Source organism: Entelurus aequoreus, linkage group LG24 (genome assembly GCF_033978785.1).
Source record: "Entelurus aequoreus isolate RoL-2023_Sb linkage group LG24, RoL_Eaeq_v1.1, whole genome shotgun sequence".
Classification (NCBI taxonomy): Eukaryota; Metazoa; Chordata; class Actinopteri; order Syngnathiformes; family Syngnathidae; genus Entelurus; species Entelurus aequoreus.
In genome coordinates, this window is record NC_084754.1 from 27,092,394 (window position 1) to 27,117,995 (window position 25,602).

General features: G+C 36.9%; 1 protein-coding gene across 1 annotated transcript in view; it reads right to left on the bottom strand.

Moving 5' to 3' along the window:
- Nucleotides 1-2,243: 2,243 nt before the first annotated feature.
- Nucleotides 2,244-25,602, bottom strand: part of LOC133641575 (myosin heavy chain, skeletal muscle-like) — a 32,004-nt gene continuing 8,645 nt past the window's right edge. The window contains exons 4-21 of the mRNA XM_062035388.1: nucleotides 23,490-23,561; nucleotides 21,825-21,896; nucleotides 21,220-21,255; nucleotides 21,005-21,079; nucleotides 18,541-18,579; nucleotides 17,777-17,912; nucleotides 16,119-16,198; nucleotides 15,647-15,772; nucleotides 15,463-15,522; nucleotides 15,271-15,375; nucleotides 11,811-11,882; nucleotides 11,548-11,655; nucleotides 9,685-9,856; nucleotides 7,994-9,459; nucleotides 7,722-7,815; nucleotides 6,947-7,086; nucleotides 5,922-6,001; nucleotides 2,244-4,126 (exon numbers count right to left, since the gene is read on the bottom strand). Of these exons, the coding sequence (XP_061891372.1) occupies nucleotides 3,952-4,126; nucleotides 5,922-6,001; nucleotides 6,947-7,086; nucleotides 7,722-7,815; nucleotides 7,994-9,459; nucleotides 9,685-9,856; nucleotides 11,548-11,655; nucleotides 11,811-11,882; nucleotides 15,271-15,375; nucleotides 15,463-15,522; nucleotides 15,647-15,772; nucleotides 16,119-16,198; nucleotides 17,777-17,912; nucleotides 18,541-18,579; nucleotides 21,005-21,079; nucleotides 21,220-21,255; nucleotides 21,825-21,896; nucleotides 23,490-23,561 (3,108 nt within the window). The 3' untranslated portion in view covers nucleotides 2,244-3,951. The remainder of the gene's footprint in view (nucleotides 4,127-5,921; nucleotides 6,002-6,946; nucleotides 7,087-7,721; nucleotides 7,816-7,993; nucleotides 9,460-9,684; nucleotides 9,857-11,547; nucleotides 11,656-11,810; nucleotides 11,883-15,270; nucleotides 15,376-15,462; nucleotides 15,523-15,646; nucleotides 15,773-16,118; nucleotides 16,199-17,776; nucleotides 17,913-18,540; nucleotides 18,580-21,004; nucleotides 21,080-21,219; nucleotides 21,256-21,824; nucleotides 21,897-23,489; nucleotides 23,562-25,602) is intronic.

The window sequence follows — 25,602 nt, forward strand, 5'->3', positions numbered from 1 at the left end:
GATGCCATATAAGCCAAAGGTACCACTCGAATCAACCGACTTCGAGTGGAAGTGGCGGGCATTTCACCATTTAATCGCCGGGATAGCTAGCTTCCTGGGCCGGCGGACCTCGTCTCACAAGATGTAGTTTCTCTTTAAATATCCTTCTTGAAAATGGCCTTGCAAATATACTGTATATCTTCCACCTAATTAACGTTTTGCTATCCTTCTTTGTGGGTTTCTCTGCTATGGCTCGCTCCAGTGCAACACTTCCTGCTTTCGTGAAGTGCAACTTCTGATTGGATACTCACTTGGGAGTGACAAGTGAGTATCCAATCACAGGACGCGTAAATGTCACGTTCAACATGACGTAATATAGAAGGCCTTACTGACAACAACTCGTGATCTGATTGGCTATCGCAATTATCTATCAACTGTATGTCCCTGTTCACTTAGAGTGCATGGACGCCTGCATTGTTGATTCTGAAGGCCACGGGCAGATTTGGTACAGCATGGCAACATAAGCTAGTTGAATTCTGATTGGATAAAAACTCTTAACCTAAAAACAACAGCACTGGAAGGAGCATAATATGACATGAAGAGAATATGAATACTTTTAGATATTTAGGGAAAGTAAATTAAAAATTACTTTTATCTTTAATTATGATCATGATTTCTTGTCATGTTAAGCCAGCAGAGACAGCCTTGCTGGTCCTGACGGCACACCACTGAAGTAACGCCGTTATTCCTAACACTGTGTATACACAATACTGCACAGCAGGGCTGTTCAACTGGCAGCTCGCAAGACTGGTGATTGACAGCAGACGGCCCCTCCGAGTTCAGTTTAAAACTTGTGAGAGTAAAATTTTTGCGATTTCATCAAGATAATTTTGGACAATCATTTTTTTTATTACAGTACAACTTTAAAAAGGGCAAAGCACTCCTATTGTGTAATGGATCTTGGACCAGTGTCAACATGTTGCTTGTGTTCTAATTCATGACTATTAATGAGCCATTTGGTGAAGTAAAACTATCTTAACCTGCTGAGAGCCAGCCTCCTTTGCAGTGCACACTTGTGTTGTGCATCACACGGAAACATTTTTCCCGAAATGTGTAATTCTGAAAAAGCACTGCAGAAGAGGCTGGTTCTCAAAATATAAATAATAGAGAAGGAAGAACCTTTTGGAAATGTGACTCCCAGAACAATTTAGTTTATTATTTATTTTGTTGCACAGCACATTTAATTGTACATTATTGTGCAAATGAAATAAGAGCATTCTATTCTATTTTAATCTATCAGAAAGGTATTCCTTTAAAAATATTTGTTTTATTGTTGTAGTTTACGCTGTTATAGAACGGCATTACTCTGTTCTTATGTAGCAATTGGAGGTTACCGACTCACATGCTGCATGTATGTTTCAATGGAGCACCACTGCAGTATTGCAACACAAAAGGCCAAACATACAGTACACACAAGGATACTCATGCTAAAAGACACACAACCCTAAACCAGTGTGTGATGGGGGACACAGTGATGGAATGTGAATGTCAGCGGTAACCTTATTTACCATATAAAACACTGGGCAGTAATTAATAACAGGTATCCTCCCCAGCTACAGTAGAGGGTAATTGACTGTTTCAAAGTACCACAACAGCTTAAGCCATGCGGTGTGTGTGTGTGTGTCTGTGTGTATAAGAAGGGAACAGACAAAAATAGATGTGAAATGAAACCAAATTTTATGTGTTTGCATGTGAGAAAATATTAACTCCCTAACATTCCGCACCTCCCCCACCATACCCTCAACCCCTCCCTAGCAGCCAATTAAGATAAGGGTCAGCAGTGGTGGGCATCACCACTAAAATGCACCAGATGTCTTTATGAGCGCATTAACATTCAGATGTATTCATTAGCAGTAAGTGTAAAGATGAACCAAGCGGAGACCTTGTGCTAACCATCAAAATATGCACCATTAATTTTATTGAGCAAGCAGAATGAGTCTCAAGTAAAAGGGAACAACTTTGAATTTGGTAGCAAATACAGTTTGCAGCCAGAAAGTTACCCAAAACAAACAAACAAACAAACATGCACACAAACACAGAACAAACCGTACCAAACAATATAAGGACCAGCATTATAAGACAACAAATTAAAAAAAAATGCATTCATGAACCCCAGTGAAAACCTGCTGATCAGGAAGTAAATGCAACTAAATAGAGGTGTAAATATCTTAAGATAAAATACATACAAAGCAACTAAGGATGTGAATCTTAAAGTAACTCACAATTCAATTAGATTCAGATTGGATTCTTGATTCGAACCGATTCTGGCAATAAATTGTTTGGTATATAAATTACAATAAAACCTTGTCAAAACGTGTTACAGGTTACAAATTCACCTCTTGGCTGCTAAAGCATGATGTATACGCTCAGTGAGTAAGCGCAGATTTGGCCTAAACAAACCTCTTTTTAGAAATCGATTCTTAAAAAATAGGATTCGATTTAAAATCTAATAAAATAAGAAACTGTCATGATCCGCTGCTCCGGATCATGTTTGTTTAGTTTTTGACTCCCTCAGGTCCTGTTTTGAGCACCGCTGGGTTTGTGTTTTAGTTGTCATGACTGCAGATTGTTTTTACCCTCCTCTGATTAGTGTTCGGGACGCTCACCTGCTCCTGGGCACTAATCAGAGAGCTACTTATTCCCTGCTTTTCGCCACACTTGGTCTGGTTCTCTTGTTTGCTTTAAGCAACAGTTACGTTTGTCAATTCCTTGCTTCTTTGCTCGTGTTGTCTATGCCAACCTTTTCCGTTAGATTTGCCATAGCTTCCTGTGCAATCGGCACGCTTTTCTGTTTACTTACGTTTGTATTATCCTGTATGATTTATGAGGAATAAATAATTTCCTTACCTGCACCTTGCCTCCGGAGTTCCTGCTGCATCTTGGGAGAACAATCCGTGCAGTAAAATGCGACCCAAGCGTGACAGAAACTAGAAGCGTTTTACAATAAGAAATAAACGGATAATTAGTATAATTCATAAAACAATGCATACATAAATAACAGCAATTCACTTAAGAATAGAAAAAAGCTTGGCTATGAATAAAGTAAAGAAATGAAAGATTAAAGCTAAATTAAAAAGCTGGGATTTGGCATGAGACTATCGACACCTTAATTGTATTATTGCTATCATTATATGAGTACACGTGTAACCTTTATCTTTAAAATAGGTCTGCAGTCTTTACAAATTCCTCACTACATACACATGGTGTATAAAAAGCAAGTAGCCCACAATTAGAGGCCAATTGTCTGTGGTGAGCTGATTTATGCCAGCTTGGAGCCATGTGTTCTTCTCTCACATGGAACATAAAGTTAACGAGTGGCTAATTAGAATGCTTTAATTGGACTTAATGTCTGCTAATTGATGTTTGTTAATCAAAATGAGCAAGGTCTACTAATTAGTCTGAATTCATGTTAATAGATACTTGCTTTCTCTGTGACCAGTGTTGTAATTGCAGCAACAGAAACAAGATATCGAGTAAAGGTGTCACCAGTTAAAGCTCCTCTGAGACATGCAACCACTACTGGCCATTAAAACTGAATGTTAATTAGCAATTAACTGTGTTACAACAGGCAACATAACCTGGCCTCTGCTGTTTATTCTTTAGAGCAGTTTGTGTTGAAATAATAGCAAACTTTGCATAACATGTTAAACATAACTGTTCCTAAATTGTAAATTTTATTAATCATATGAGTTCAGATTTACTAAAAACATTAAACACTAGAATCTTCAAGCTTGAATTAGCTATGAAACAACAGCATTGAAAACAATTACAGTATTCAAAGACAGTAACCTTTAACTTCATTTTGTCATTAAAAAACGGAAAGAAGGAGCTCCAGTGAGCTGAATACGGTGTATAACTTACTTAATGATGTGTATTGGTGCAAACACAACATTCAGAACATTTAAAGATGGATTAGTTTTCTGTGCGCCGTCGTTTGGGCAGGTGGAGTCTTTCCGTTTCGAGGAACTGTTCGATTTTAGATATTTGGGCTCTTAATGATGACTGGTGCTCTTCCTGAGAGCACAAAGGTTCAAACTCGAGCTCAGACCTAGAACCATGACTGGGCCCAGGAGGCCTTCTCAAAGACCTAAAGAGAGAGAGAGATACAGAGACAGCAAGAGCGAGAAAATGAAAACATCAAAACCAGTCTTAAAAACTTCCATTATCCCAAGTTGTCAATGAGTACACTTGCACTTCACAAGAGCAACTATATCTGTTCACATCAATACTAAGTAAATCATTGTAAAATGTAACTGGTTTGTCAATGAAACATATGTTTCAAATCAATAATATCAGTAGGGAAACCATTCACCATGCCAGACTTCTTAGACTTTAGGTAGTAACACATACTGGATGCATTTACAATATCTGCATCACAATCTGTATCTAAGCATATGTCCTGTTGATTGCCATTAAAATAGACTATTAACTTAGTCAACAGTGTGTCATTTAATTGTCCTTTAAAAGGGAACTGCACTTTTTCTGGAATTTTGCTTATCGTTTACAATCATCATGAAAGATGGATGGATGGATATTTTTTTGAATGCATTGTAACTTGTAAATAAAAGTAAACAAAAGTCCGCTTACAGCGCAGCCAGTGGGAGCTCCTCTTTTTTGCCCATAAAATCCACTAAATAAAAACCCAAACCACCAACAATACTCCATTTACATTTCGTGATTTTAATATTAACCAAGTATTAGTGACGCAGACAAATCATTTATAGCAGCGCCATAATCACTTTCGTGTGTGCCTATGTTTACATCATCAAGTGGTCTGCTGCTTTCTCTCTTCCTTGCTTCCTGTAAGTTTATTCTAGATCATAAATCATGCATCTCGCCTGGACATGAGAGATCTGAGTAGGTATTTCGACAAGTTGGTACACTTTGACAGTCATCTAGGACCCGAAACTGGCGAGGACTACGCGAAAAGACACTTGTTTCCCCTGCCTCCCCACACCGTTTCTTTGTGAGGATTATCAGACATTCTTCACCTAAATGGGAAAATATGAACATGCCAGCAGTTGGCATCCTAATGACAGCAGACTTTGTAAAGTAAGTGGTGTTTTATTATGTTTATGAAGTCTGCAGTGAGCAATAATCAGTGAGGAAGAAAAAAAAAGCAAACATTTTGATGCGTTTTTTAAGTAAATGCGCCGCGTATGCTTAAAATGATCAAAATACGTAAATATTAAATGTTATTATAAATGTGCCTGTTACTACATTACATATATAGTTTTTCTTATGCCTTCTGATCTCTCTCTCTCTCTCTATGTCCACTACTTGCTGTACATATCCTACCAAGTCAGACCTACACTGTTTCAATATCCATTTCTCTGTTCTCAATTGTTGATGACTGATGATAACAACCAAACTTAACCCCCCCTCCACACCCCGGATTGTAAATAATGTAAATAATTCAATGTACTGTATATACCCTGATGATTATCTTGTGTGATGACTGTATTATGATGATAGTATATATCTGATAGTATATATCTGTATCATGAATCAATTTAAGTGGACCCCGACTTAAACAAGTTGAAAAACTTATTCGGGTGTTACCATTTAGTGGTCAATTGTACGGAATATGTACTTCAATGTGCAACCTACTAATAAAAGTCTCAATCAATCATGTACAGAAAACCTCAATGGAGATGTTTAGATGTTTTTAAGGGCTTTATAGGCTCCATTGTAAGCAAACTTTTGATCGCGATTATTTAATATTTGAATGCAAAAAATAAAAAATAACATCCATCGTCATGTCTTTCATGATTGTAAACAATTTTAAAAAAGTGCAGTTCCCCTTTAAAGCGCATTGGTCTTTGTAGATTAGTGGCCAGCATGTATATTGTGTCAATACTGTATGTGTTGCATTCACATACACAGAAGGAAGCTGCCAAGGCAGTGTGTTAGAGAAGTTGGATACTTGGCAAGTCGGGGTGGCCAAGGAAACTTTGCTGTCCTACAAAAAACAGAAAGAGAAAATAGTGACTCACCATGTGGTGTAAAACAGTAGTCTTAATTTTTTACCCAGAAATTTTTCAGGCCTCTTGAGGAATTGATAAATAAAGAGAAGGCAGACAATAACCAGTGTAGCATCATCCAGTACAAAGACACAATCCAGGCCCACTCTGAACTCTTGTGAGAAATTCCCAGTATTCACAGTCAAATAATTCAGCAAGCTATAATGTGTTACTACAGACAGTTTTTCGTCTCGCTTCAAGATTGTTGCACTATATCTCCCTTAATAGCCAGCACATGGATCTTATAGACCACAGAGTGACAGTGTGTGGTGATGGTGACAAACGAGGGAATGGGAGTGTGTACAACTGGGCAACACAGAATGAAAAAATAAAGAAGCAAAGGAGGATAAAGAATGCAGGCCAGTGAAGGACAGATGATGAAGTAAGAGCTAGAAGACTGAGAAAGAAGAGTAGGTGAGTGAGAGAGGAAAGATACACAAGCAGTTGGTAGACTTTTTTGCACAGGTCATTTTTGTACTGTCTGTCTGGTTGTCTCCAGGATCTCTCAGTTCAGCATTTATATATCAGCTTCATATTGTCATTAAACACCTGATTCAACATTTGATCTATATTTCATTAAATATTGTAAACCTTCTGTGGTATGCTCATCAATTGAGCAGACCTACTGTGACTTATTGACTCTCATATTTGCATGTCATTGGAGAACATTTTCATTGCAAAGCACCTTCCTATGTCAGCTTATTGTTAGATTGGTTACATTGACAACACTTTCTTATGATTGGCCAACACTCCCAGGCCCTCATGGAACAACAACATTTAACTTTAGTAATACCCTGGAACATTTTGCAGTGTGCTTTTAAATGGGATAGAGTTTAGCATCGCCGACTGTACTGCAATCGTTTCCCGACACTTTTGTAACTGACATCTGCTGCTGACGTCTTTGTCTGACGGCTCTCTCCGAAAACGCTCTGGGCTCCCTGCTGAAATCTCCTGGCGAATGCTGTGTATCCAGAGACACCAGAGGCATTCAACAAGTCAGCCGCTCTGGTGATCACCAAAGGTACTGAGAGGAATGAGACAAGACGGGGAAATAATCAAAGTCATAACAATGAGATGCAGTACGATATACAATTACTCTCAAAATTTGGGATCTCTTGCAAAATGTCTCTGTTTTCCAATTTTATTTTATTTGGGCGGAAGGCGGGGTACACCCTGGACAAGTCGCCACCACATCGCAGGGCCAACACAGATAGACAGACAACATTCACACTCCCATTCACACACGAGGGCCAATTTAGTGTTGCCAATCAACCTATCCCCAGGTGCATGTCTTTGGAGGTGGGAGGAAGCCAGAGTACCCGGAGGGAACCCACGCAGTCACAGGGAGAACATGCAAACTCCACACAGAAAGATCCCAAGCCCGGGGATCGAACCCAGGACCTTCGTATTGTGAGGCACATGCACTAGCCCCTGTTCCACCGTTGCTGATATGTCCAAAATTGTAGCTTATTCTTTAAAATCACAAAATTGTTCATAAAATGGATAAACATTCTTTGTGAATTGCATTAAAATTTGTATTTCATTGGAAACCAAATACATTTGCTATATATCTGAAACTTTTCAGCGGCACACAACAGTGAAACACCTCTGTAATAATTGAAAATTTTAAGGTAGTCATTGAAGTAACACAATATTCACCTTTACTGTGCTGGTTTTTAAGGAATGTTGTGTAGGGAGACTCTGTGACTAGCCCACCAGAACCACTTGTATTTTGCTCAGGCACAGGAAAGTTCTGTAAACAACATGTACTGTACAGTGTTTAATGTAAATTAAACCTATTACATATAGTCATGTCAGAGTATACATTCTTTAAATTGCTTAAACTTAATGGTTTTATAATGTTCAAGCAATATAACTAATTGATAATAGATAGAAGGATGTAACGTGCTTAAATATTTCAGAAAAAATACCTGAACATTTGGATGCAAGATGGAGCCAGTAATAGCTGTAGGTAGAATTGTCTGTTTAATAGAACCAACACAGTACATGTGAGTCTTAGGTAGAGACAATTCCTTCACATCCCCATGGGTTTCTTTAACAACAGTTGGCTTGTGGCATTCAGTGGCACTGACCCCAAGGGAGTTATCATTACCACCTTTCAACAGAATTGACTCAGACAAAACACATTTAGACATTTTTGAATCCGCTGTATTATATTGGTTGGAAATGTTCAAATCACCATCATAACTGGCAGTTTCCAGGTGAAGGCCAGTCTCACATTTCTCCTCCATCAGTCTATTTGCCTCCTCAATAGTACTTTGACTATGAGACACCATTTTGGTGTCATCCAACTTCTCATGTGTATCTGTACCACCCATTTCATTTGTGTGAGTCACATTGCTGCTAGAATTAGAAAGTTCTGTTAATGACGGAATTGTCAGTGAGACAGATGACTGACTGAGGGGTTCAGAAACTTTTGGACTTGATTCATCTATTCTCTTGTCCTCAGGGGTTTTCTCTACCACTTGATAAGCTGCAGTTGGAGCCGACTCGATATTGGCTACATTGGTTTTGACCTGACCTTGACACAAGCTTTGAACCTTGTGCACGACTATAATAGATCCATTACTTAGACTTTGGTCTGTCTGACTTTGAACATCTTGAAGCAAATGCCCTTTGTTTGTGTTAATAGGACTGTAATATGCAACCTTCTTCATGTCCTTCTGATAGCAGTTTGTGTCACAGACATTGACTATTTTCTCCATGAAGTCAATGTCCGGTGGAGTGTTGCTCTTCTTATCATGAGTCGTCTGGGCCTCTTTCTCTTTTTCTGTCTTTCCTTTCTCTTCCCCTATAACCATGCATGCTGATGTTGTTTCTGTTTTGTACTCCTGTTTACTCTTTTCACTGTCGTCTTGACTGTTCACTCTTTCCGCTGTTTGGGAATTGAGCATCTCGCTCGGTTGTCCAGCATATCCTTTCTCCAGAACATCTTCAGTGTTCCTCTGCTGATTTGTATTAATTTCTACTTCCTCTCTGATGTTGCTTTCCTCATTTGCTGTATCTGTCCAATGATAGTCTGCTCCAACGAAGCTTGCGCTGTCATCAATCTTTTTGTCCTTAGTCAGAATGGGAATGCTTGACATGCAGTCAGCATTTGATTTGTTAATTATATTTGCTGAGCTTTCACTGATGATTTCACTGGTTGCCAACTCATAATCAGACTGGTGGAAAGTAGTACAAGTCAGGTCTGAAACTTCATTAGACATACTCTCACTTATGTTATAGTTGCTTGTGTGTAAATTCAATAGGTTGTCATCACTTCCTGTTTTTTCAGAGGTTCCCAGAGGCCTTTTGGTTTGAACGGAAAAAAACATTTCACATTGAGCTTGTAGCTGAGCTTGAGACTTTACATGGGTATTTGGGGCTTCATATCCTAAGAGAGAAACATGTACAAGAATAAAAAAAAGATTAAGACTTCAGGTTGTGGTTTAACAGTACTGATCAAAGATGACAAAGTGTATATGATATAAGGACGAATATTTCCATATGTTCTGTTAATGGATTGTTTGCATATCCTTGATAGAATACTCCACAAAATCCTTAAAAGTGAACAAGTAATAAAGTATGTTCATCTGTTGTTTATATTATATTGGCTGACCTCCTGTTTCGCCATCCAGTTTGTTCTTAGCTGTCGTATCTTCCAGACAGTCCAAGATTTTGTTCTGAGAAACAGCTGAGTTTTGCTGGCTGCCAAAGACATGCAGCATGGCGCTGGATTGGGGTTCATCAGGAGGTCTCCCTCTGATTTCCTCCGCTAAACTGGGGAACATCTGAGTAAAAGGACAAAGATTTTTGAGTGCAAACTCTTGTGTGTTCAGAAAAAAAACAATATCCACATCTGTACTGTTTAACTGTGTAAAATGTTATCTGTTATTTTTCAATTGCTTTCAAATTTTGTTTTTGCAAGAGACACGATACAGTGGTACCTCAATTTACAAGTACCTCAACCTTTGAGTATTTTCAGATACGAGGATAGTTTAAGTTACAAGCCTCTGCACCACTTGGAGGCGTAGTAAATGTCAATTGAACGCCGAAAAAGCCACCTAAAAAATCCAGTCTCCTCGCTAGCATTATTTTATAGCTACAGATCGACATATATTTTTTTCTCCAATCATGAGAACTGAGAAGGTGAGTGCGAAGGACAGTGCTGAGAAAAAGAAGCAGATGATATTCATTAAATTGAGTAAACAATTACTACAATGACCGACTTTACAAGGCAGTTTGAGCCTCGCAATGCAAGTCGGTAGAATGGAAGCTTTAGGAACCAGCTATGGTGCCGGCAAAATGACAAAAAATGACTTTTATTCACGGAACAATGGAGAAGCTACTGATGTATGTGGGCCGGAGAAGCAGTTGGAAGTAGACACGATAGGAGTCAGTTCTCGCAAGTATTGACAACCAGCGTTCAGACCGACACTTTTCACGAGAGCTCCCCCACACCATGACACCGAAGTGCAGGCACAAAGAGGGACACCTATTATTGTTGCTCCGGAGAAAAATACCAATATCAAAAATATCAACAATTCTGCAGACGGCTGTCTCTTTCCAAAGTAAATGTTGTACATTAAAACTTCATAAAACATCTGTACTGTACTTACATGTCAGAACAGAAAACTTTGTGATGATGGGGGGAGGTGGGTCATGAAAAAAATGTATGTAAATAAAGTTTGATTAATTGATTATTACATTCAACGTAAGGCAGCTGGCGGCTCTGATAATACAGAATACATCATCTGTGAATATTGTATTGTTTTCCATACAAACTATTGTACTGTCATTGTTTGTACCACTTTTGTATTGTTTTTAAACAATATTTTCCTTTCTAAAAGTTTCTTTTTCTTTTTAAAAATCATGTTACAAACGTCTAAAAATTGTGCTGTTTAGAGATCATGGAATAAATTGATTTTAATTCATTTCAATGAGCAAGGCTGCTTTAAGATACAAGTATTGCGAGTTACGACCTTGGTCCTGGAACGTAATGTTCTCTTAAGTTGCGCTACTCCTTGTCAATGTAATATAAAACCATACAAATATTTAACTGAGTAATCGCATAACAGCTGATGTGACTAGAAAAGATTAATACAATTTAATTTATTGTAAGTTTTGTTGCTTATTTTCATATGCAGGTTTATGAGTTTTCAGGTATATATGTATTTAATGTACTTATGAGACATATACAGGTATCAGTAGTGGGGGCAAGTAGTCCGAAAAGTCCAGAGGAAAGTTTATGCATTTTGTAAAGATGTTTTTTTTTAATAATACTAATTGTGTTTGGGATTGGGTACAATGCTAGCAGCCATGCATTAGAGTCTGGGTTTGGTGTGCTTAATAATGGCCAGAATAAAAATAAAACCACTTGGAGGCTTGATACCGTGTTTGGGTGGTAATGTTGTCTTACAAGTGTCTGATTAAGAGAGTGGCTTTAATTGGCCATTTGCTTTGGTGCATTAGTCAGATATACCTCATGTATATTTTGAACTTGGACTTTCACTTGTGAAGAAAGTTCAGTGTGCTTATGTTGAAGGTCATCATGTGCTTCTTTCAGTGCTTGAAAATCTTGCTGCTCATTCTAGATGTGAAAGACAATCAGATTTTATCTTCTTAAGATAACCAAACATTTAACTTATACGTTTTCTTTTGAGTTGCATTATATACAGTATAATTTTTTTTTTATTTAACTACTTTTTCTCACACACTTCTTAAAGTGTTCTTAGATTAACTCACCATCAGTTCGATAACTTTGTCTTCCATTGCCTTGCATTTCTCTCGCATCACTTCATGTTCCTGCTTCAGGGCCTGCAGTAAAATTAATCACCCGTAGCATTTTTATAACATACACATTTTTTATGAGTTCATATAACAAGAACAGAGGGTCCCAAACAGTAAACTGAACGGTAAATACTTCCTGCTGATAACCAATCAGTTACCATATGCCCTTTCAATTATGATTTTCATAATCAATGTTAAATGAATAAAAAAGCAAAAATGGGAAAACAATAGCAGGTCCAAAAAAAAACAACTATAGTCATAAATTGTCGAGAAACAAACACAAAATATAGTATATTGATTATCGCGAGTATAAATATCACCTATTTCCAGTTTCTCATTACAAAATGTTCGAAAAGGAGTAAGAAGACAAGACTTATTTAATCCTACCCCTTTTCCATTTCATAGCAATTACTAACAATTACTGACACATTTGTTCACTTCCTGTTCTCAATTTGTACACAATTTAAATCAATAAATAATGAAGTTCTCAAGAAATAGTTAAATAAGTTGTAATTTACATAATAAGATGAATAAGATTATCTCATTTTTCATTGAAGTTTAAAATGTTTATCATGATGCTTCTTTTTTTTACTTTGTAAACTCTTTGAGTTTGGACAGTTTCTTAAAGGCCTACTGAAACCCACTACTACCAACCACGCAGTCTGATAGTTTATATATCAATGATGAAATCTTAACATTGCAACACATGCCAATACGGCCGGGTTAACTTATAAAGTGCAATTTTAAAATTCCCGCCACACTTCCGGTTGAAAAACTCCTTTGGATATGATTTATGCGCGTGACGTCACAATCAACCCCATCGGACCCGATAGAAAAGCCTCTTGTTTTCTTCGACAAAATTCCACAGTACTCTGGACATCTGTGTTGGTGAATATTTTGCAATTTGTTTAATGAACAATGGAGACTGCAAAGAAGAACATTGTAGGTGGGATCGATCGGTGTCTTAGCGGCTAAGTACAATACTGTAATATCTGTGATATTTGCATTAGTGTATTGTGTCTTTAAGGGTTTGGGGAACGCGCATGCGCGAGTGAGTTGGCGGAGAACTTGAGTGTGTGTGAGCGTGACTTTTGGCTAACAGCAGCTCGTGTATGTGTGTGCGTTACTTTTTGAACTACAACCAGTTACCGCTTGTTAATAAAGCGATTGAGCAATTTGTTTAATGGACAATGGAGACTGCAAATAAGAAAGTTGTAGGTGCGATCGGTGGAGCGGCGGACTACAGCAACACCAACACCAGGAGGTTGTGTTGTGTTTTGAGCAGGATAACAGACGCACTACGGTGAGTCTAGCTTTGGCTTCCAAACATTTGATCGCTTGCCCGTACGTGCGTGTCGATATGTGCATGTGACGTACGTAACTTTGGGGAAATATATGTTTCTTGCCGACTCTGATGGCGGCCGGGGTGTCGTCAAAAGCGTACAACGCCCGCCGCCGCATCTAAGTTAGCTACGCAGCTAGGTTAGCTTCTGTTTTTTTAGCTTCGCCAAGCGGAATATTATTAATCGTGTATTTACATGTTCATGGTTTAATAGTATTATTGATCTTCTGTCTATCCATCCAGTCAGGGTTTTTTTTTATTTAGTTTCTATCTGCATTTGAGACTGACGCTATCGCGTTAGCTACGCAGCTAGGTTAGCTTCTGTTTTTTTTGCTTCGCCAAGCGGAATATTATTAATCGTGTATTTACATGTTCATGGTTTAATAGTATTATTGATCTTCTGTCTATCCATCCAGTCAGGGTTTTTTTTTTATTTAGTTTCTATCTGCAGTTGAGACTGACGCTATCGCGTTGGCTAAGCAGCTAGGTTAGCTTCTGTTTTTTTAGCTTCGCCAAGCGGAATATTATTAATCGTGTATTTACATGTTCATGGTTTAATAGTATTATTGATCTTCTGTCTATCCATCCAGTCAGGTTTTTTTTTTAATTTAGTTTCTATCTGCATTTGAGACTGCTGCTATCACGTTGGCTACGTAGCTAGGTTAGCTTCTATTTTTTTTAGCTTCGCAAAGCTGAATTATTAATCGTGTATTTACATGTTCAGTCACTGTGAATGTCCATTTCGCGTTCTCGACTCTCATTTTCAAGAGGATATAGTATCTGAGATGGTTTAAAATACAAATCTGTGATACACAATAGAAAAAGGAGAGAGTGTGGAATCCAATGAGCCAGCTTGTACCTAAGTTACAGTCAGAGCGAAAAAAGATACGTCCATCACTGCCTCTCAAGTCCTTCACTGTTAAGTTCCTCATCTACGAATCTTTCATCCTCGCTCAAATTAATGGGGTAATCGTCACTTTCTCGGTCCGAATCTCTCTCGCTCCATTGTAAACAACGGGGAATTGTGAGCAGCACTACCGCTTGTGACGTCACGCTACTCCCGGTACAGGCAAGGCTTTTTTTTATCAGCGAGCAAAAGTTGCGAACTTTATCATCGATTTTCTCTACTAAATCCTTTCAGCAAAAATATGGCAATATCGCGAAATGATCAAGTATGACACATAGAATGGATCTGCTATTCCCGTTTAAATAAAAAAAATTCATTTCAGTAGGCCTTTAAACTGAATCATAATAGTACTTTGTTTGACTTCTTTGCTTAGTCCATTCCATACTTTAATTCCACATACTGATGTACTTAAATTTTAAATGTTGTACATGCATACAAATGTTTTAAAATAGATTTTTCTGAAAGGTTATATTTGTCCTATTTTGTTGTGAATAATTGTTGTACATTCTTGGTTGTAGGTTATAATTTGCTTTGTACATAATTTTAGCTGTTTGCAAATGCACCAAATCATTGAATTTCAATATTTTTGATTCAATAAATCAAGGGTTTACCTGACACGGTTAGTGAATGAAATGTACTCTTGTAGTTATTTCCCCATACTTCTACACAATAACTCAAATATGGTAACACTAACGAGCAGTAGAGAATATGGAGTGATTTTTGGTCGAGTACAAATTTCGCTTTATTCATTATTGACATATTTCTTGCCACCTTATGCAATATTGTAATATGAGATTTGTAGTTCATCTTATCATCTATTATTACACCCCAAAATTGTATTTCTTTTACCCTTTTAATGTCTACTCTGTCGATTAGAATTTGTGTTTGACTTTCTCTTCTGATGTTACCGAATATCCTTATTTTAGTTTTACTGAGATTTAAGAATAGTCTGTTTTTGTCAAACCATCTCTTTAATTTGTTAATTTCTTCTGTTATTATATGTATTAGCTTTTGTTCTCTCCTGAACAAACTGCTGTTGTGCCGTCTGCAAATAATACTCACATTAAGTCTTTTGTAGCTTTATGAATAAAACAACTTTGGTCCCAGTATTGATCCCTGAGTGTAATAAGGTGATTGACAGTAAATACTGCAACAAAGGTTCTGACCTTGTACTGCTCGTCTTGTGCCTGCAACTGCAGTTCTAGTCTGCTTACGGTCTTTGTCTGGGACAGCAAAAGTTGCTGAGTGTACTGCGTTGACTTCATCACCTCCTGTACAGTACACAAATTTACGACTGTTGGTCTAATATAGCTATGCGATATTATTGGTTTTTAGGTTTGTTAAATTGTGTCACTAACTTGTTTCTCTGACCGTACAGCTGCATTCTCGTCCCTTAGCCTCTTGTTCATTTCAGTTTCCTTAAGAAAAAATATCAGTTCAATACAGTACCAGGAAATTATCATACCTTCCTCCCACTGAATGCATCTCCTGATGTATCAATTCAACTGGCTGATTAAAAGTAGTTCTCTGAAAACCACTTACCATACTCAGCGTTTGGCGTAGCTGCTGTAGATGCTGCTCTGTGTGTGTCTGCGACTTGTAGGTCTGGTCGTGTCGGACTGATGACATCTTTGCCTTTATCAACTGAGTGTTGGCCAAATCCAGCTCCTGAGATGCATTATTGATTCAAACATAAAAACTGCCTTAAAGTAAGTTGGCAAAAATTGTAGCAGTTCAGGTAAACATTTATTTTTTAATGAATGAGATGCTGGAATCATTACCACATTTTGCATGTAGTACTTATTGATCATGTATATTTTTCATAATTCAGATCTGCATAATAGTTCTTATTTATTCATGTACAGTTGTCGTTAACATAGTTATGTGCCGTTAGTCACTTTGCCGCTGTAAACCTGGATTTACAGATCAGTGGAATATTTTGTTCTATTCTATTCTTAAAGTGTATTCAGCTCACTTATCTGTTGGACTTGTGAAACTTTGAATTCTTAAGTACCTTTTTTAGTGTCTCAATAGTTCCTTCATGTTTTTCATTGGAAGCTGCCAGTTTCTTATTTATTCTCATAGCCTCGTCAACTGTAAGAAAAACAGGTAAAAACATTAAATACACACCAAATACTGATTCCATTAATACAAATATTGTATCTGTAGATGGTGTACTATGTCTCTCTTACACATTTAATTTCATTATCAAGATGGACTTTTTAGTTGCGCATCAGTTGTCAAATACAGTACAAATTGACAAATGTATGGTAACAAGTAGCTATGTATGTAGCTATGGCAATATATTTTGGAATTGCAATATTTAAGTCACTGTGGCCTAATTTACTAAATGTTTGCGTTTGCATGTGCTATCCCATGATAGCACATGCAAAGCTAATCTACTAAATATGTGCAAAGTAGATCTGTTAAATGAAAATAAGGCGCCTTTATTAATATGCAAAAATCCTTATCTAAAATAGGCGGTCTTCAGTACTTTCCAATTGTACACGCAGTGTTGGTAAATCGCAAGCAACCCACCCACTAACAGTACACGCTATTTCATAAATTGCACATGCTGTTCAACGTGTGGTACTGTATTTGGTCCTTAGTAAATCAGGTCCTTCTTGCTTCGCCTGACAACAAGGTGAGCTATAGGCCTACTGTAAATAGAGGAGACATACATTATGTTTTCATTTCATTTATTTATTTATTTTTTCATGTGTTTATTTATTTCAGGCAATGACATAAAAAAATAATAATAAAAAAAAAAAAGTACAAAGTTGACAACACATAATAATATAAATTAATATAGTGCAAAAGATAATGTATAGTATGTAATGCATGATTGTCCAGTTTTGCCTTAAAGGGAGTGGGAAGAAGATAATTTATTTAATCCCACCCCCAGTTCTCTATTCAGTGATTATTCACATGAGTTTCACTGTTACTTTGTTTAAGGATTATAATACAGATGTTGTATCATAGTGGCATTACCACAAGTAACAATAATTATTACACTGTAACCATAATTTGTATCAACAATGTAGGAATAATGAATATACCAACAATGGTAATAGACAAAATACCAACAATGGTAATAGACAACATAGCAATAATGGTAATAGACAACATAGCAATAATGGTAAGGAAACATTGAGCACATGTTAACACTTTGAGACAGAGTTCAACAGCAGGTCAAATTAAAGACCCTCATCTCTATATTTGAACCAGACCCCATGTTTGTATAATAGTTTAAATCGATTATTAGTTTGGCATTGCTTGTGTTGTAAGTCCAGTTTGTTCCATAGTTTTACTCTGCATACAACTGACGTAAACGACTGCTCTACCAGTATTGGTATTTACCACGCAATGGACATGCTTAGTGCCTCCCTGAGAGATGTCATCTCAAACGTATGTCTTTAGTCAGCGTTTGAGGACATGGTAGTTAGTCAACTATGGGTAAAATGTTTCAAATAGGTGAGACAAAAGTGATTGCGTGTAAATGCTTGAAAACTGCGACACTACATTCACACAGACATGTATGAGTGTAGTTTTTATTATGGCTTTTTATTCAATTTATATAATGGTGTTAATACAGTTTTAGTCCAATTCCACCACAATTCATTTGTTTTCTAATAACTCTGCATATCTGCATATCAACTTGCCATCAATTACCATTTTGCTCCAGTTTCTCATGGGCCTTCTTGACTAAAGCACACTGCCTCGACAGGGCTTTGAAGCGCTTCTCCACCTCTCCCAGTTGGTTCAAATGACTGTCTTTTGACCGAATTTGCAAAGCTAGCTTCTGTTCCTGCAGAATGCATGAAAACAAACAAATACAATGTACTTCTCTATGAATGCAATGAAAAAAAAGTAAACAAATCAAGCTGCATTAAAAGGGTAACTTAGATCTGCCAAAGTCTAGCTATAGTACATGTCACGGTAAAAATTTAAATAAGCAACAGTAAGTACAAATTACTAATTAAAGGAAACAGTTGTGTCGCAAAGTGTTGCGAAAAGTCTCATGGATTAACACAGTCAGTATTTTTAGTTGGATGAAGGCATCAGGAAAGTCCATGCCTCAAAGAGCTTTAGAGCTCTTCAAACTACCATTACAGTTTGATTGTCTGTATCACTCTCATTCTTCAATAATTCCCTCCCTTCACTCTCATTTCACTCCCTTCTATCCTAATACACCACCGTCCTTCGACTCCCTGACTGTGCCACTCGTACATGAAGAGGGTTCAACCAAGCGAGGCCCTGTTATAAAATATTTTAATACTGTCATGGCAGTTCAAGTGTCACACTCTCCCTATCCGTTACTGGTGATGAGCTCCTCAATCTAACTGCCAGTCCTCCTGTTCCCCCACAGTCTTTTAATTTTTCTCACTCCCACTTATCTTCTGTCAGCAATTGGAACAAGTTGAAAACCTCCTTACCAACTCATTGGATTTCTTTTCCAAGTTGTACTTCAGCAGCTGTAAGACAGGTGTAAACACACAATAACACCAACGATATGATGAACATGAAGTTTTGTAACCAAAAAAAATAAAGTCAAACTAATAGTGATATAATCATGATTAAATATAACAAAAACACTTCCATGTATCATTATCCGATTTAAATATATTTTCATTTTTATTACAGGATACAAGCAATTTTACTCTTCATACCATTACAATTATTCATGTTTCATTAAAGTTATACTAAAGAGCAGTGGTCACCAACCTTTTTGAGCCCAAGATCCCTGGTCTCAGCCAAAAATCAAAGCAAAATCTACCCCTGCGTCAACTATGTTTCTATATATATATATATATATATATATATATATATATATATATATATATATATATATATATATATATATATATATATATATATGTATATATATATATATATATATATATATATATATATATATATATATATATACACTACCGTTCAAAAGTTTGGGGTCACCCAAACAATTTTGTGGAATAGCCTTCATTTCTAAGAACAAGAATAGACTGTCGAGTTTCAGATGAAAGTTCTCTTTTTTTGGCCATTTTGAGCGTTTAATTGACCCCACAAATGTGATGCTCCAGAAACTCAATCTGCTCAAAGGAAGGTCAGTTTTGTAGCTTCTGTAACGAGCTAAACTGTTTTCAGATGTGTGAACATGATTGCACAAGGGTTTTCTAATCATCAATTAGCCTTCTGAGCCAATGAGCAAACACATTGTACCATTAGAACACCGGAGTGATAGTTGCTGGAAATGGGCCTCTATACACCTATGTAGATATTGCACCAAAAACCAGACATTTGCAGCTAGAATAGTCATTTACCACATTAGCAATGTATAGAATGTATTTCTTTAAAGTTAAGACTAGTTTAAAGTTATCTTCATTGAAAAGTACAGTGCTTTTCCTTCAAAAATAAGGACATTTCAATGTGACCCCAAACTTTTGAACGGTAGTGTATATCCATCCAACCATTTTATATATATATATATATATATATATATATATATATATATATATATATATATATATATATATATATATATATATATATATATATATATATGACTAAAATTATCACGGTTATCATTATTATCGCGGTATTTTTAAATGTGCTCAAAATTTTATAAAAATACATTTATAGGCAGACTTAATTCATTGTGATCACTGTTCCCATGTGAAAGCATTCGTTTAAGCGTGATCAACGCACGCCCGCACACACACACTCACAGTTGAGCACAACATGGAATAAACAATAAAAAAGAAACTGTTTTTTCCTTAAAATTTCCATTATAAGTTACTATACCTTTCCTTTAGACCAGGCATGGGCAAATTGCGGCCCGCTGGCCTGTAAAGCTTTTCAACCCAGCCTGCCGGATGTCTCCAAATTATTTTTTTTAAACCTTTACCATCATAACTGGAGCCGCCAATATGATAAGCAGTGCATTTTTCAAATTGCTTTAAGTCTTGAACTATAGAGAGTATTCCAATGGTTGAAATCTGCGCTTTTGAGTGATATACGGGTTATTACGGTAATCTATGTCACAGCAGCCGCAAACAGACAAGCAAGAAGCTGAGTGGGCATCCTGAGATGTGAGTGTCAGGGAGCAAGACAGAAGGACACGGATTTCCACAACAAAGTCCTGTTCTGCAGAAAAGTGATATGATATGGATTATTATTAAATTGATCTGTATGTTTTTTTGTCCTTTGCGTTCATGTTTCGCCATGTTTTATGCTTTTCTTTTTTTTTTTTGTAAAAGATCGATCTTGAGACGGTCCTCTGGGAAATAAAGAGGACAGACGTTCATATGTTCTTAATATTAAGTGACGTTTATTCAATGTCATGTTGTGACGTTGATTTGAACATTGAAATTTGGTCATTTCCCAATCATCAACGTGGAGCCAACAATGAACATTGATGTTGTCTCAATTTACAAATACAATTATTTTGCAACGTTGTTTCAAAGTCAGTTTTAAAGGACATGTATGTATAATCAACATTGTATCAATGTCTTGTGCCTGCTGGGAAGGGACTCACTAGACCGTGCCACAAGAATTAAGACAGTGGGGCCTCAATTTAGCCAAACAAAGCAGTTAATGTCTCCCAGATAGAATATCAAAAACGCCTCAATTGTCTCCTCATAACACGGCTGGTCGTTAAAGTGCATCCGCCCGTGAGGATGGCTGTTTGTCACCTCTGTGGTTTTGAGCCAGAGGACAAACACTTTGGGAGCCAGATTGGCTCAGACCTACTGCCCTCGCCTTAGCAAGGAGAATAACTTCTGTTTTATTTACAGGTCTGTAGTAAATCATTATTCTTAAAGCAAGATTGAGATAGATAAAGTCATAAATGTGATAAATGGATACATGGATATAGAGAGAGAGTGTGAGAGGTTTCAGTACCTGAAGCGACTTCAGTTCTTCTTTCATGTTGCTAATCTCTTTCTCTTTTAACTCAGCCATGACCTTGTATCTCCCCTGTAATGTTACATTATTTGTCCAAGTGTCAAAAAACAATAAAAGGCAAAGCTAGGTGAAAAAGAATGTGCTCTGCAGGGAGAGTAAGTGAGATGAGAACATTTACGGAAGGAAATTATCTGGGAGTGAGATGATCATACCTTCTCTTCCTGTGTGTGTCTTATTGTGGCCTGTAACTTGAGAAGAAAATATGGTGCAACTACAGTATAAGATAGTTGTTGCTTATACTGTTATGTACTATTTCTGAGATTGGAAACCAATGCTGTTGTTTTTCAGTTTGTAGGGACTTTAAGCTTTAGGACTAGCATGTTTGACCAATTTCAAAGTGGAACGGCAGGAAACCATCTATGAACGAAGCATGCAAATCAGCACTGGACATTCTGTTCAGTACAGCGAAGCTTGTGGCCTTTTGCCCACCCTGATGCAATGGCTTCTGTTAGAAGACTTCATCATAGAATAATAAGTTAACATTTTTGTTAACTTAAACGAATGAGCACTAATTGCAAAATGGACACTTGATCCCACAATTCTTCCTGCTTAAGATCTCCATGGTTAAAGTTTTCTGCCTTGGATAGTCATCTAAATTCTCATTTAGCAGCAGCTATGTTTGTTTAATTCTCACCACCTTGCCATTGAGACAAAGTGCAACTTTAAAAACAGCAACATCTGGTTTGCAAACTCAGAAGGATAACTTCTGACATGGTTAATAAAATATGGAAAAAAACGTCAGTCCTGACACGTGTACCTGCTTTTTGGTGTCAATGAGAGATTGTGCGTGCTGGTTTTCCACTGTTTCTATTTGATGTTGTAAGGATTCCTGGCATGATCAGAGACAAAAGCACAAAAAAGAAATATTAAAAAGTATACCATTAAAGAGGGATGTCCCGATCAATATTTTTGGCCTCATATCCAATTTTTCAGTCCCGATCCGATACTTTGACAATAGATTATAAAAATGTTTTATAGCAAGTACTGTAACTAAAGCAGTGGTTCTTAACCTGGGTTCGATCGAACCCTAAGGGTTCGGTGAGTCGGGCTCAGGGGTTCGGCGCAGGTCAAGACACACCCGACTCATCATGTAAATAAAAACTTCTCCCTATCGGCGTATTACGGATACGCCAACAGCAGAAGTCACACTGATTTGCAGGTGTGTAATTTGTTGTGAGTTTATGCACTGTTGGTTTTGTTCTTTGAACAAGGTGATGTTCATGCACGGTTCATTTTGTGCACCAGTAATAAAACATGGTAACACTTTAGTATGGGGAACATATTCACCATTAATTAGTTGCTTATTAACATGCAAATTAGTAACATATTGGCTCTTAACTAGTCATTATTAAGTACTTATTAATGCCTTATTCGGCATGGCCTTATTATAACCCTAACCCTGGCCCTAACCCTAACCAAATAACTCTAAATTAAGTCTTTGTTACTTAGAATATGTTCCCCTAGTGTCCAAAAAACTCTAAATTAAGTCTTTGTTACTTAGAATATGTTCCCCATACTAAAGTGTTACCAAAAACATATAACTTTGTCTTGAATTTGAAAAAAAAAAACATTTTATTTTTCACTAAAGGGTTCGGTGAATGCGCATATGAAACTGGTGGGGTTCGGAACCTCCAACAAGGTTAAGAACCACTGAACTAAAGTAAAGACAATAACACATTTTTATCAAATGTATCTTAAATTTATAATTTGCTAGTATTTTTCTAAATCAGAAGTTGCATCAAATTTGTGGTATTGAATCCTACATAAAAATGTTTAAAACAAAATAAATGACTAATGCACAATGACTAAACAAAAGCAAAAATTACTACTGGTTCCTATTTAAATCATTTGGGTATTGCCTTCAAAGCCTTCCTGTATCCAAAAACTTACTCCCTGAGTTTGTAACACTAACTAAATCACCCGCCCAAAAAATATTTTGTAATATTAATAACAAGAAAACTATAAATATTGATCTAATTACTTTGGTATCGCTTATATTTCATACTAGGTATCAAGAGTATCGACATCTGAATCGATCTCCCCTACTTTTCATTGAAGCGTCTTGTGTCGTCCTGCTCGGTATGTGTGTAGCATGCTTAGCCATTAATTTTCCTCTCGTCTTCTAGTGATAATATACTTGGAAGAAGCTGTTTACTTTCTGCCATGGTGTTGAGAATTAGTAACGTACAAGCGGTTTTTAGTTACAGCTTGCTCTCAAATTTGACTCAGTGTTCTGGCAAGACACGCATGCACCGTACTGGAATTCATGGAACTCCTGAATGTGTGTAACAAGAAATCCAAAAATGTAATTGTGTCTCATTGGGTGTGCTTTCCTTACAAAGGAATTTTCACGTGAGTGCAATCTTTAGTCACTTTAGTTACTGGGACACAACTGCAGTAGACCTACTGTAACTAACTTTACCTTCTCCCACTCCAGCTCCTGTTTCTCCAACACAACTTTACTGATCTGATCTTCAAATCGGCTTTCGGCATCCTGCATAATAGAGGGGTTTATTTGAAAAAAGTTGAAACCAATGGAGTTCTCAAAACATACAATGTAAATAGCATTTTAACAAGAGTTGTAACCTCATTACACTCAGAATGTTCTAAAATAAAGCAATGTTGTGTCAATCTAAGTGCATCTCATATGGACATAAGAAAAGAGAAATAAAATAATTAGAAAGGGAGAGATATCCTCTCTTTTTGCCACACAAACCAGGTTAATATCAATTCGTCTGGATGTCCATGATACTTTTTATGTGCATGTGGGAGCTGCTTAACTAGTTTAGCTTCAGTTAAATTATGCTACCAGCTCAGTGCTGGATAAAATCTACCACAATTTTTTACTGAACCTGTTCATTAATTTGTGTTAATCCAAATAAATTCCAATGAATAATAATAATAATGAAACAAATAATATTTTACATAATAACAATAAAACATAATATTATTTAGAAACTGATCATTTATTTGGTCTCTCCTTTCATAATAAACAACACTACAAATTCAAATATACATTATTTCATGTTGATACTTAAACATTTCATGTTTCATATAGTGTTGAATTTGAAGTTTAAATAAACCAAATTGCCATACACAATGGGTTGTGTTGTTTTGTCACAATAATGCTCAAGACCAACACTGATGACATCTCACGTTGAACCTCTCCCCCATGAACAACACACCAGCTGCCCTGACAGAAGCAGCCTGAGGAGGATCATACTTACTGCGGTAAACATGACTATAACAATAAAACTGAAATGGCAACAAACGGCTGACATCCCATTTTTGCTCCTCTAACCTTTAAGCACATTGAGGATGTGTTGTCAGGTAGAATTAGTTTGCTTGAGGGTGGGAAGCATGTTTTCTTTTTTTTGCTTTTTAAAAACAAACGAAATTTGTACTTTTTGGTCAAGGGCCAAATAGCTTCTCTGACCTCATTTCTGATGTAATGTTCATCACACCCAGATGGTTCTTGTCCAAATAGCCAAAAGAGACAGCTATCTTTATGGTCAAGATAATAACAACTTTCTTCCTTTTCCAATTAAACGAATCTATTATTTAGGTTGTTAAATCCAGTGAGGAGGTACAACAAGGCAGGCTATCACTTCTGGCACAAATATCAGGCAGCGTGTAGCAAGTGATGGAACCTCTTAAAGAGGTCCTATGATGATTTTCTTCTTCTATGACTTGTAAATCTTGTTACAATGTCAAATGTGTTAAATAATGCCAAAGCGTAAAATCGTAAGGCTTATGCATTTGGCCGTGGTTTAGATGCCTCAGAGCGCCGTTTTGCAGTCTTTTTTTTTTTTTACAGTGGGCCATTTGTGATGTCACAGATTGGCGGACATACTTATGTGGTCGTCCTCGTATATGCTCTCTGCTATGCCGAGAATGCTGCCTGCAGCCTCCTGTGTTAATCCTTCATGTCTGATGCCATTCCGCCTCCTCTGAATACTTCAGTGTTTATTTGTTCAGAACATTTTTACATGGGACTGTTTCGTCAAAATTAGTCAGTACAAGGTTGGATTAACAGGTAACCTCCCAAGAAAAAAGACGGTGCAATTGCGAAATTTCTACCTGTTTTGAGGGAACGTAAGAGAAGGAAGATAGGATAAAGTATTATTTTCAACTAATTGTGGCATCCCTATAATTACACTGACTTGCAACATGCAGTAAAATAAATGCTGATAAATGCAGCTTGTTTGGATGTGGCATTGAGCGCCACACAAAGTGTACATCCTTTTATGACCGGTGAATCTTTATTTTTATGAAGTTTATTTTCCACCTTGTCTGAAAAAAAAGTGATGATGTTTGTCTGCAAGATATATATATTTGATGTGTACATTTTCAAAAGATACATTATGATACCTTAGCAGTGGGTGGGGCATGGAGGGTTTTATTTGCAAATTAATGGGAACGCCTCCACACATGAACCAGGTTTACGCAAAAAGTAAGTTACAAAAGTGACTGCGGCGCAAAATGTATTTAAAATTTACACCAAAGCATATTCCAATACATATTTTCTAGACCAC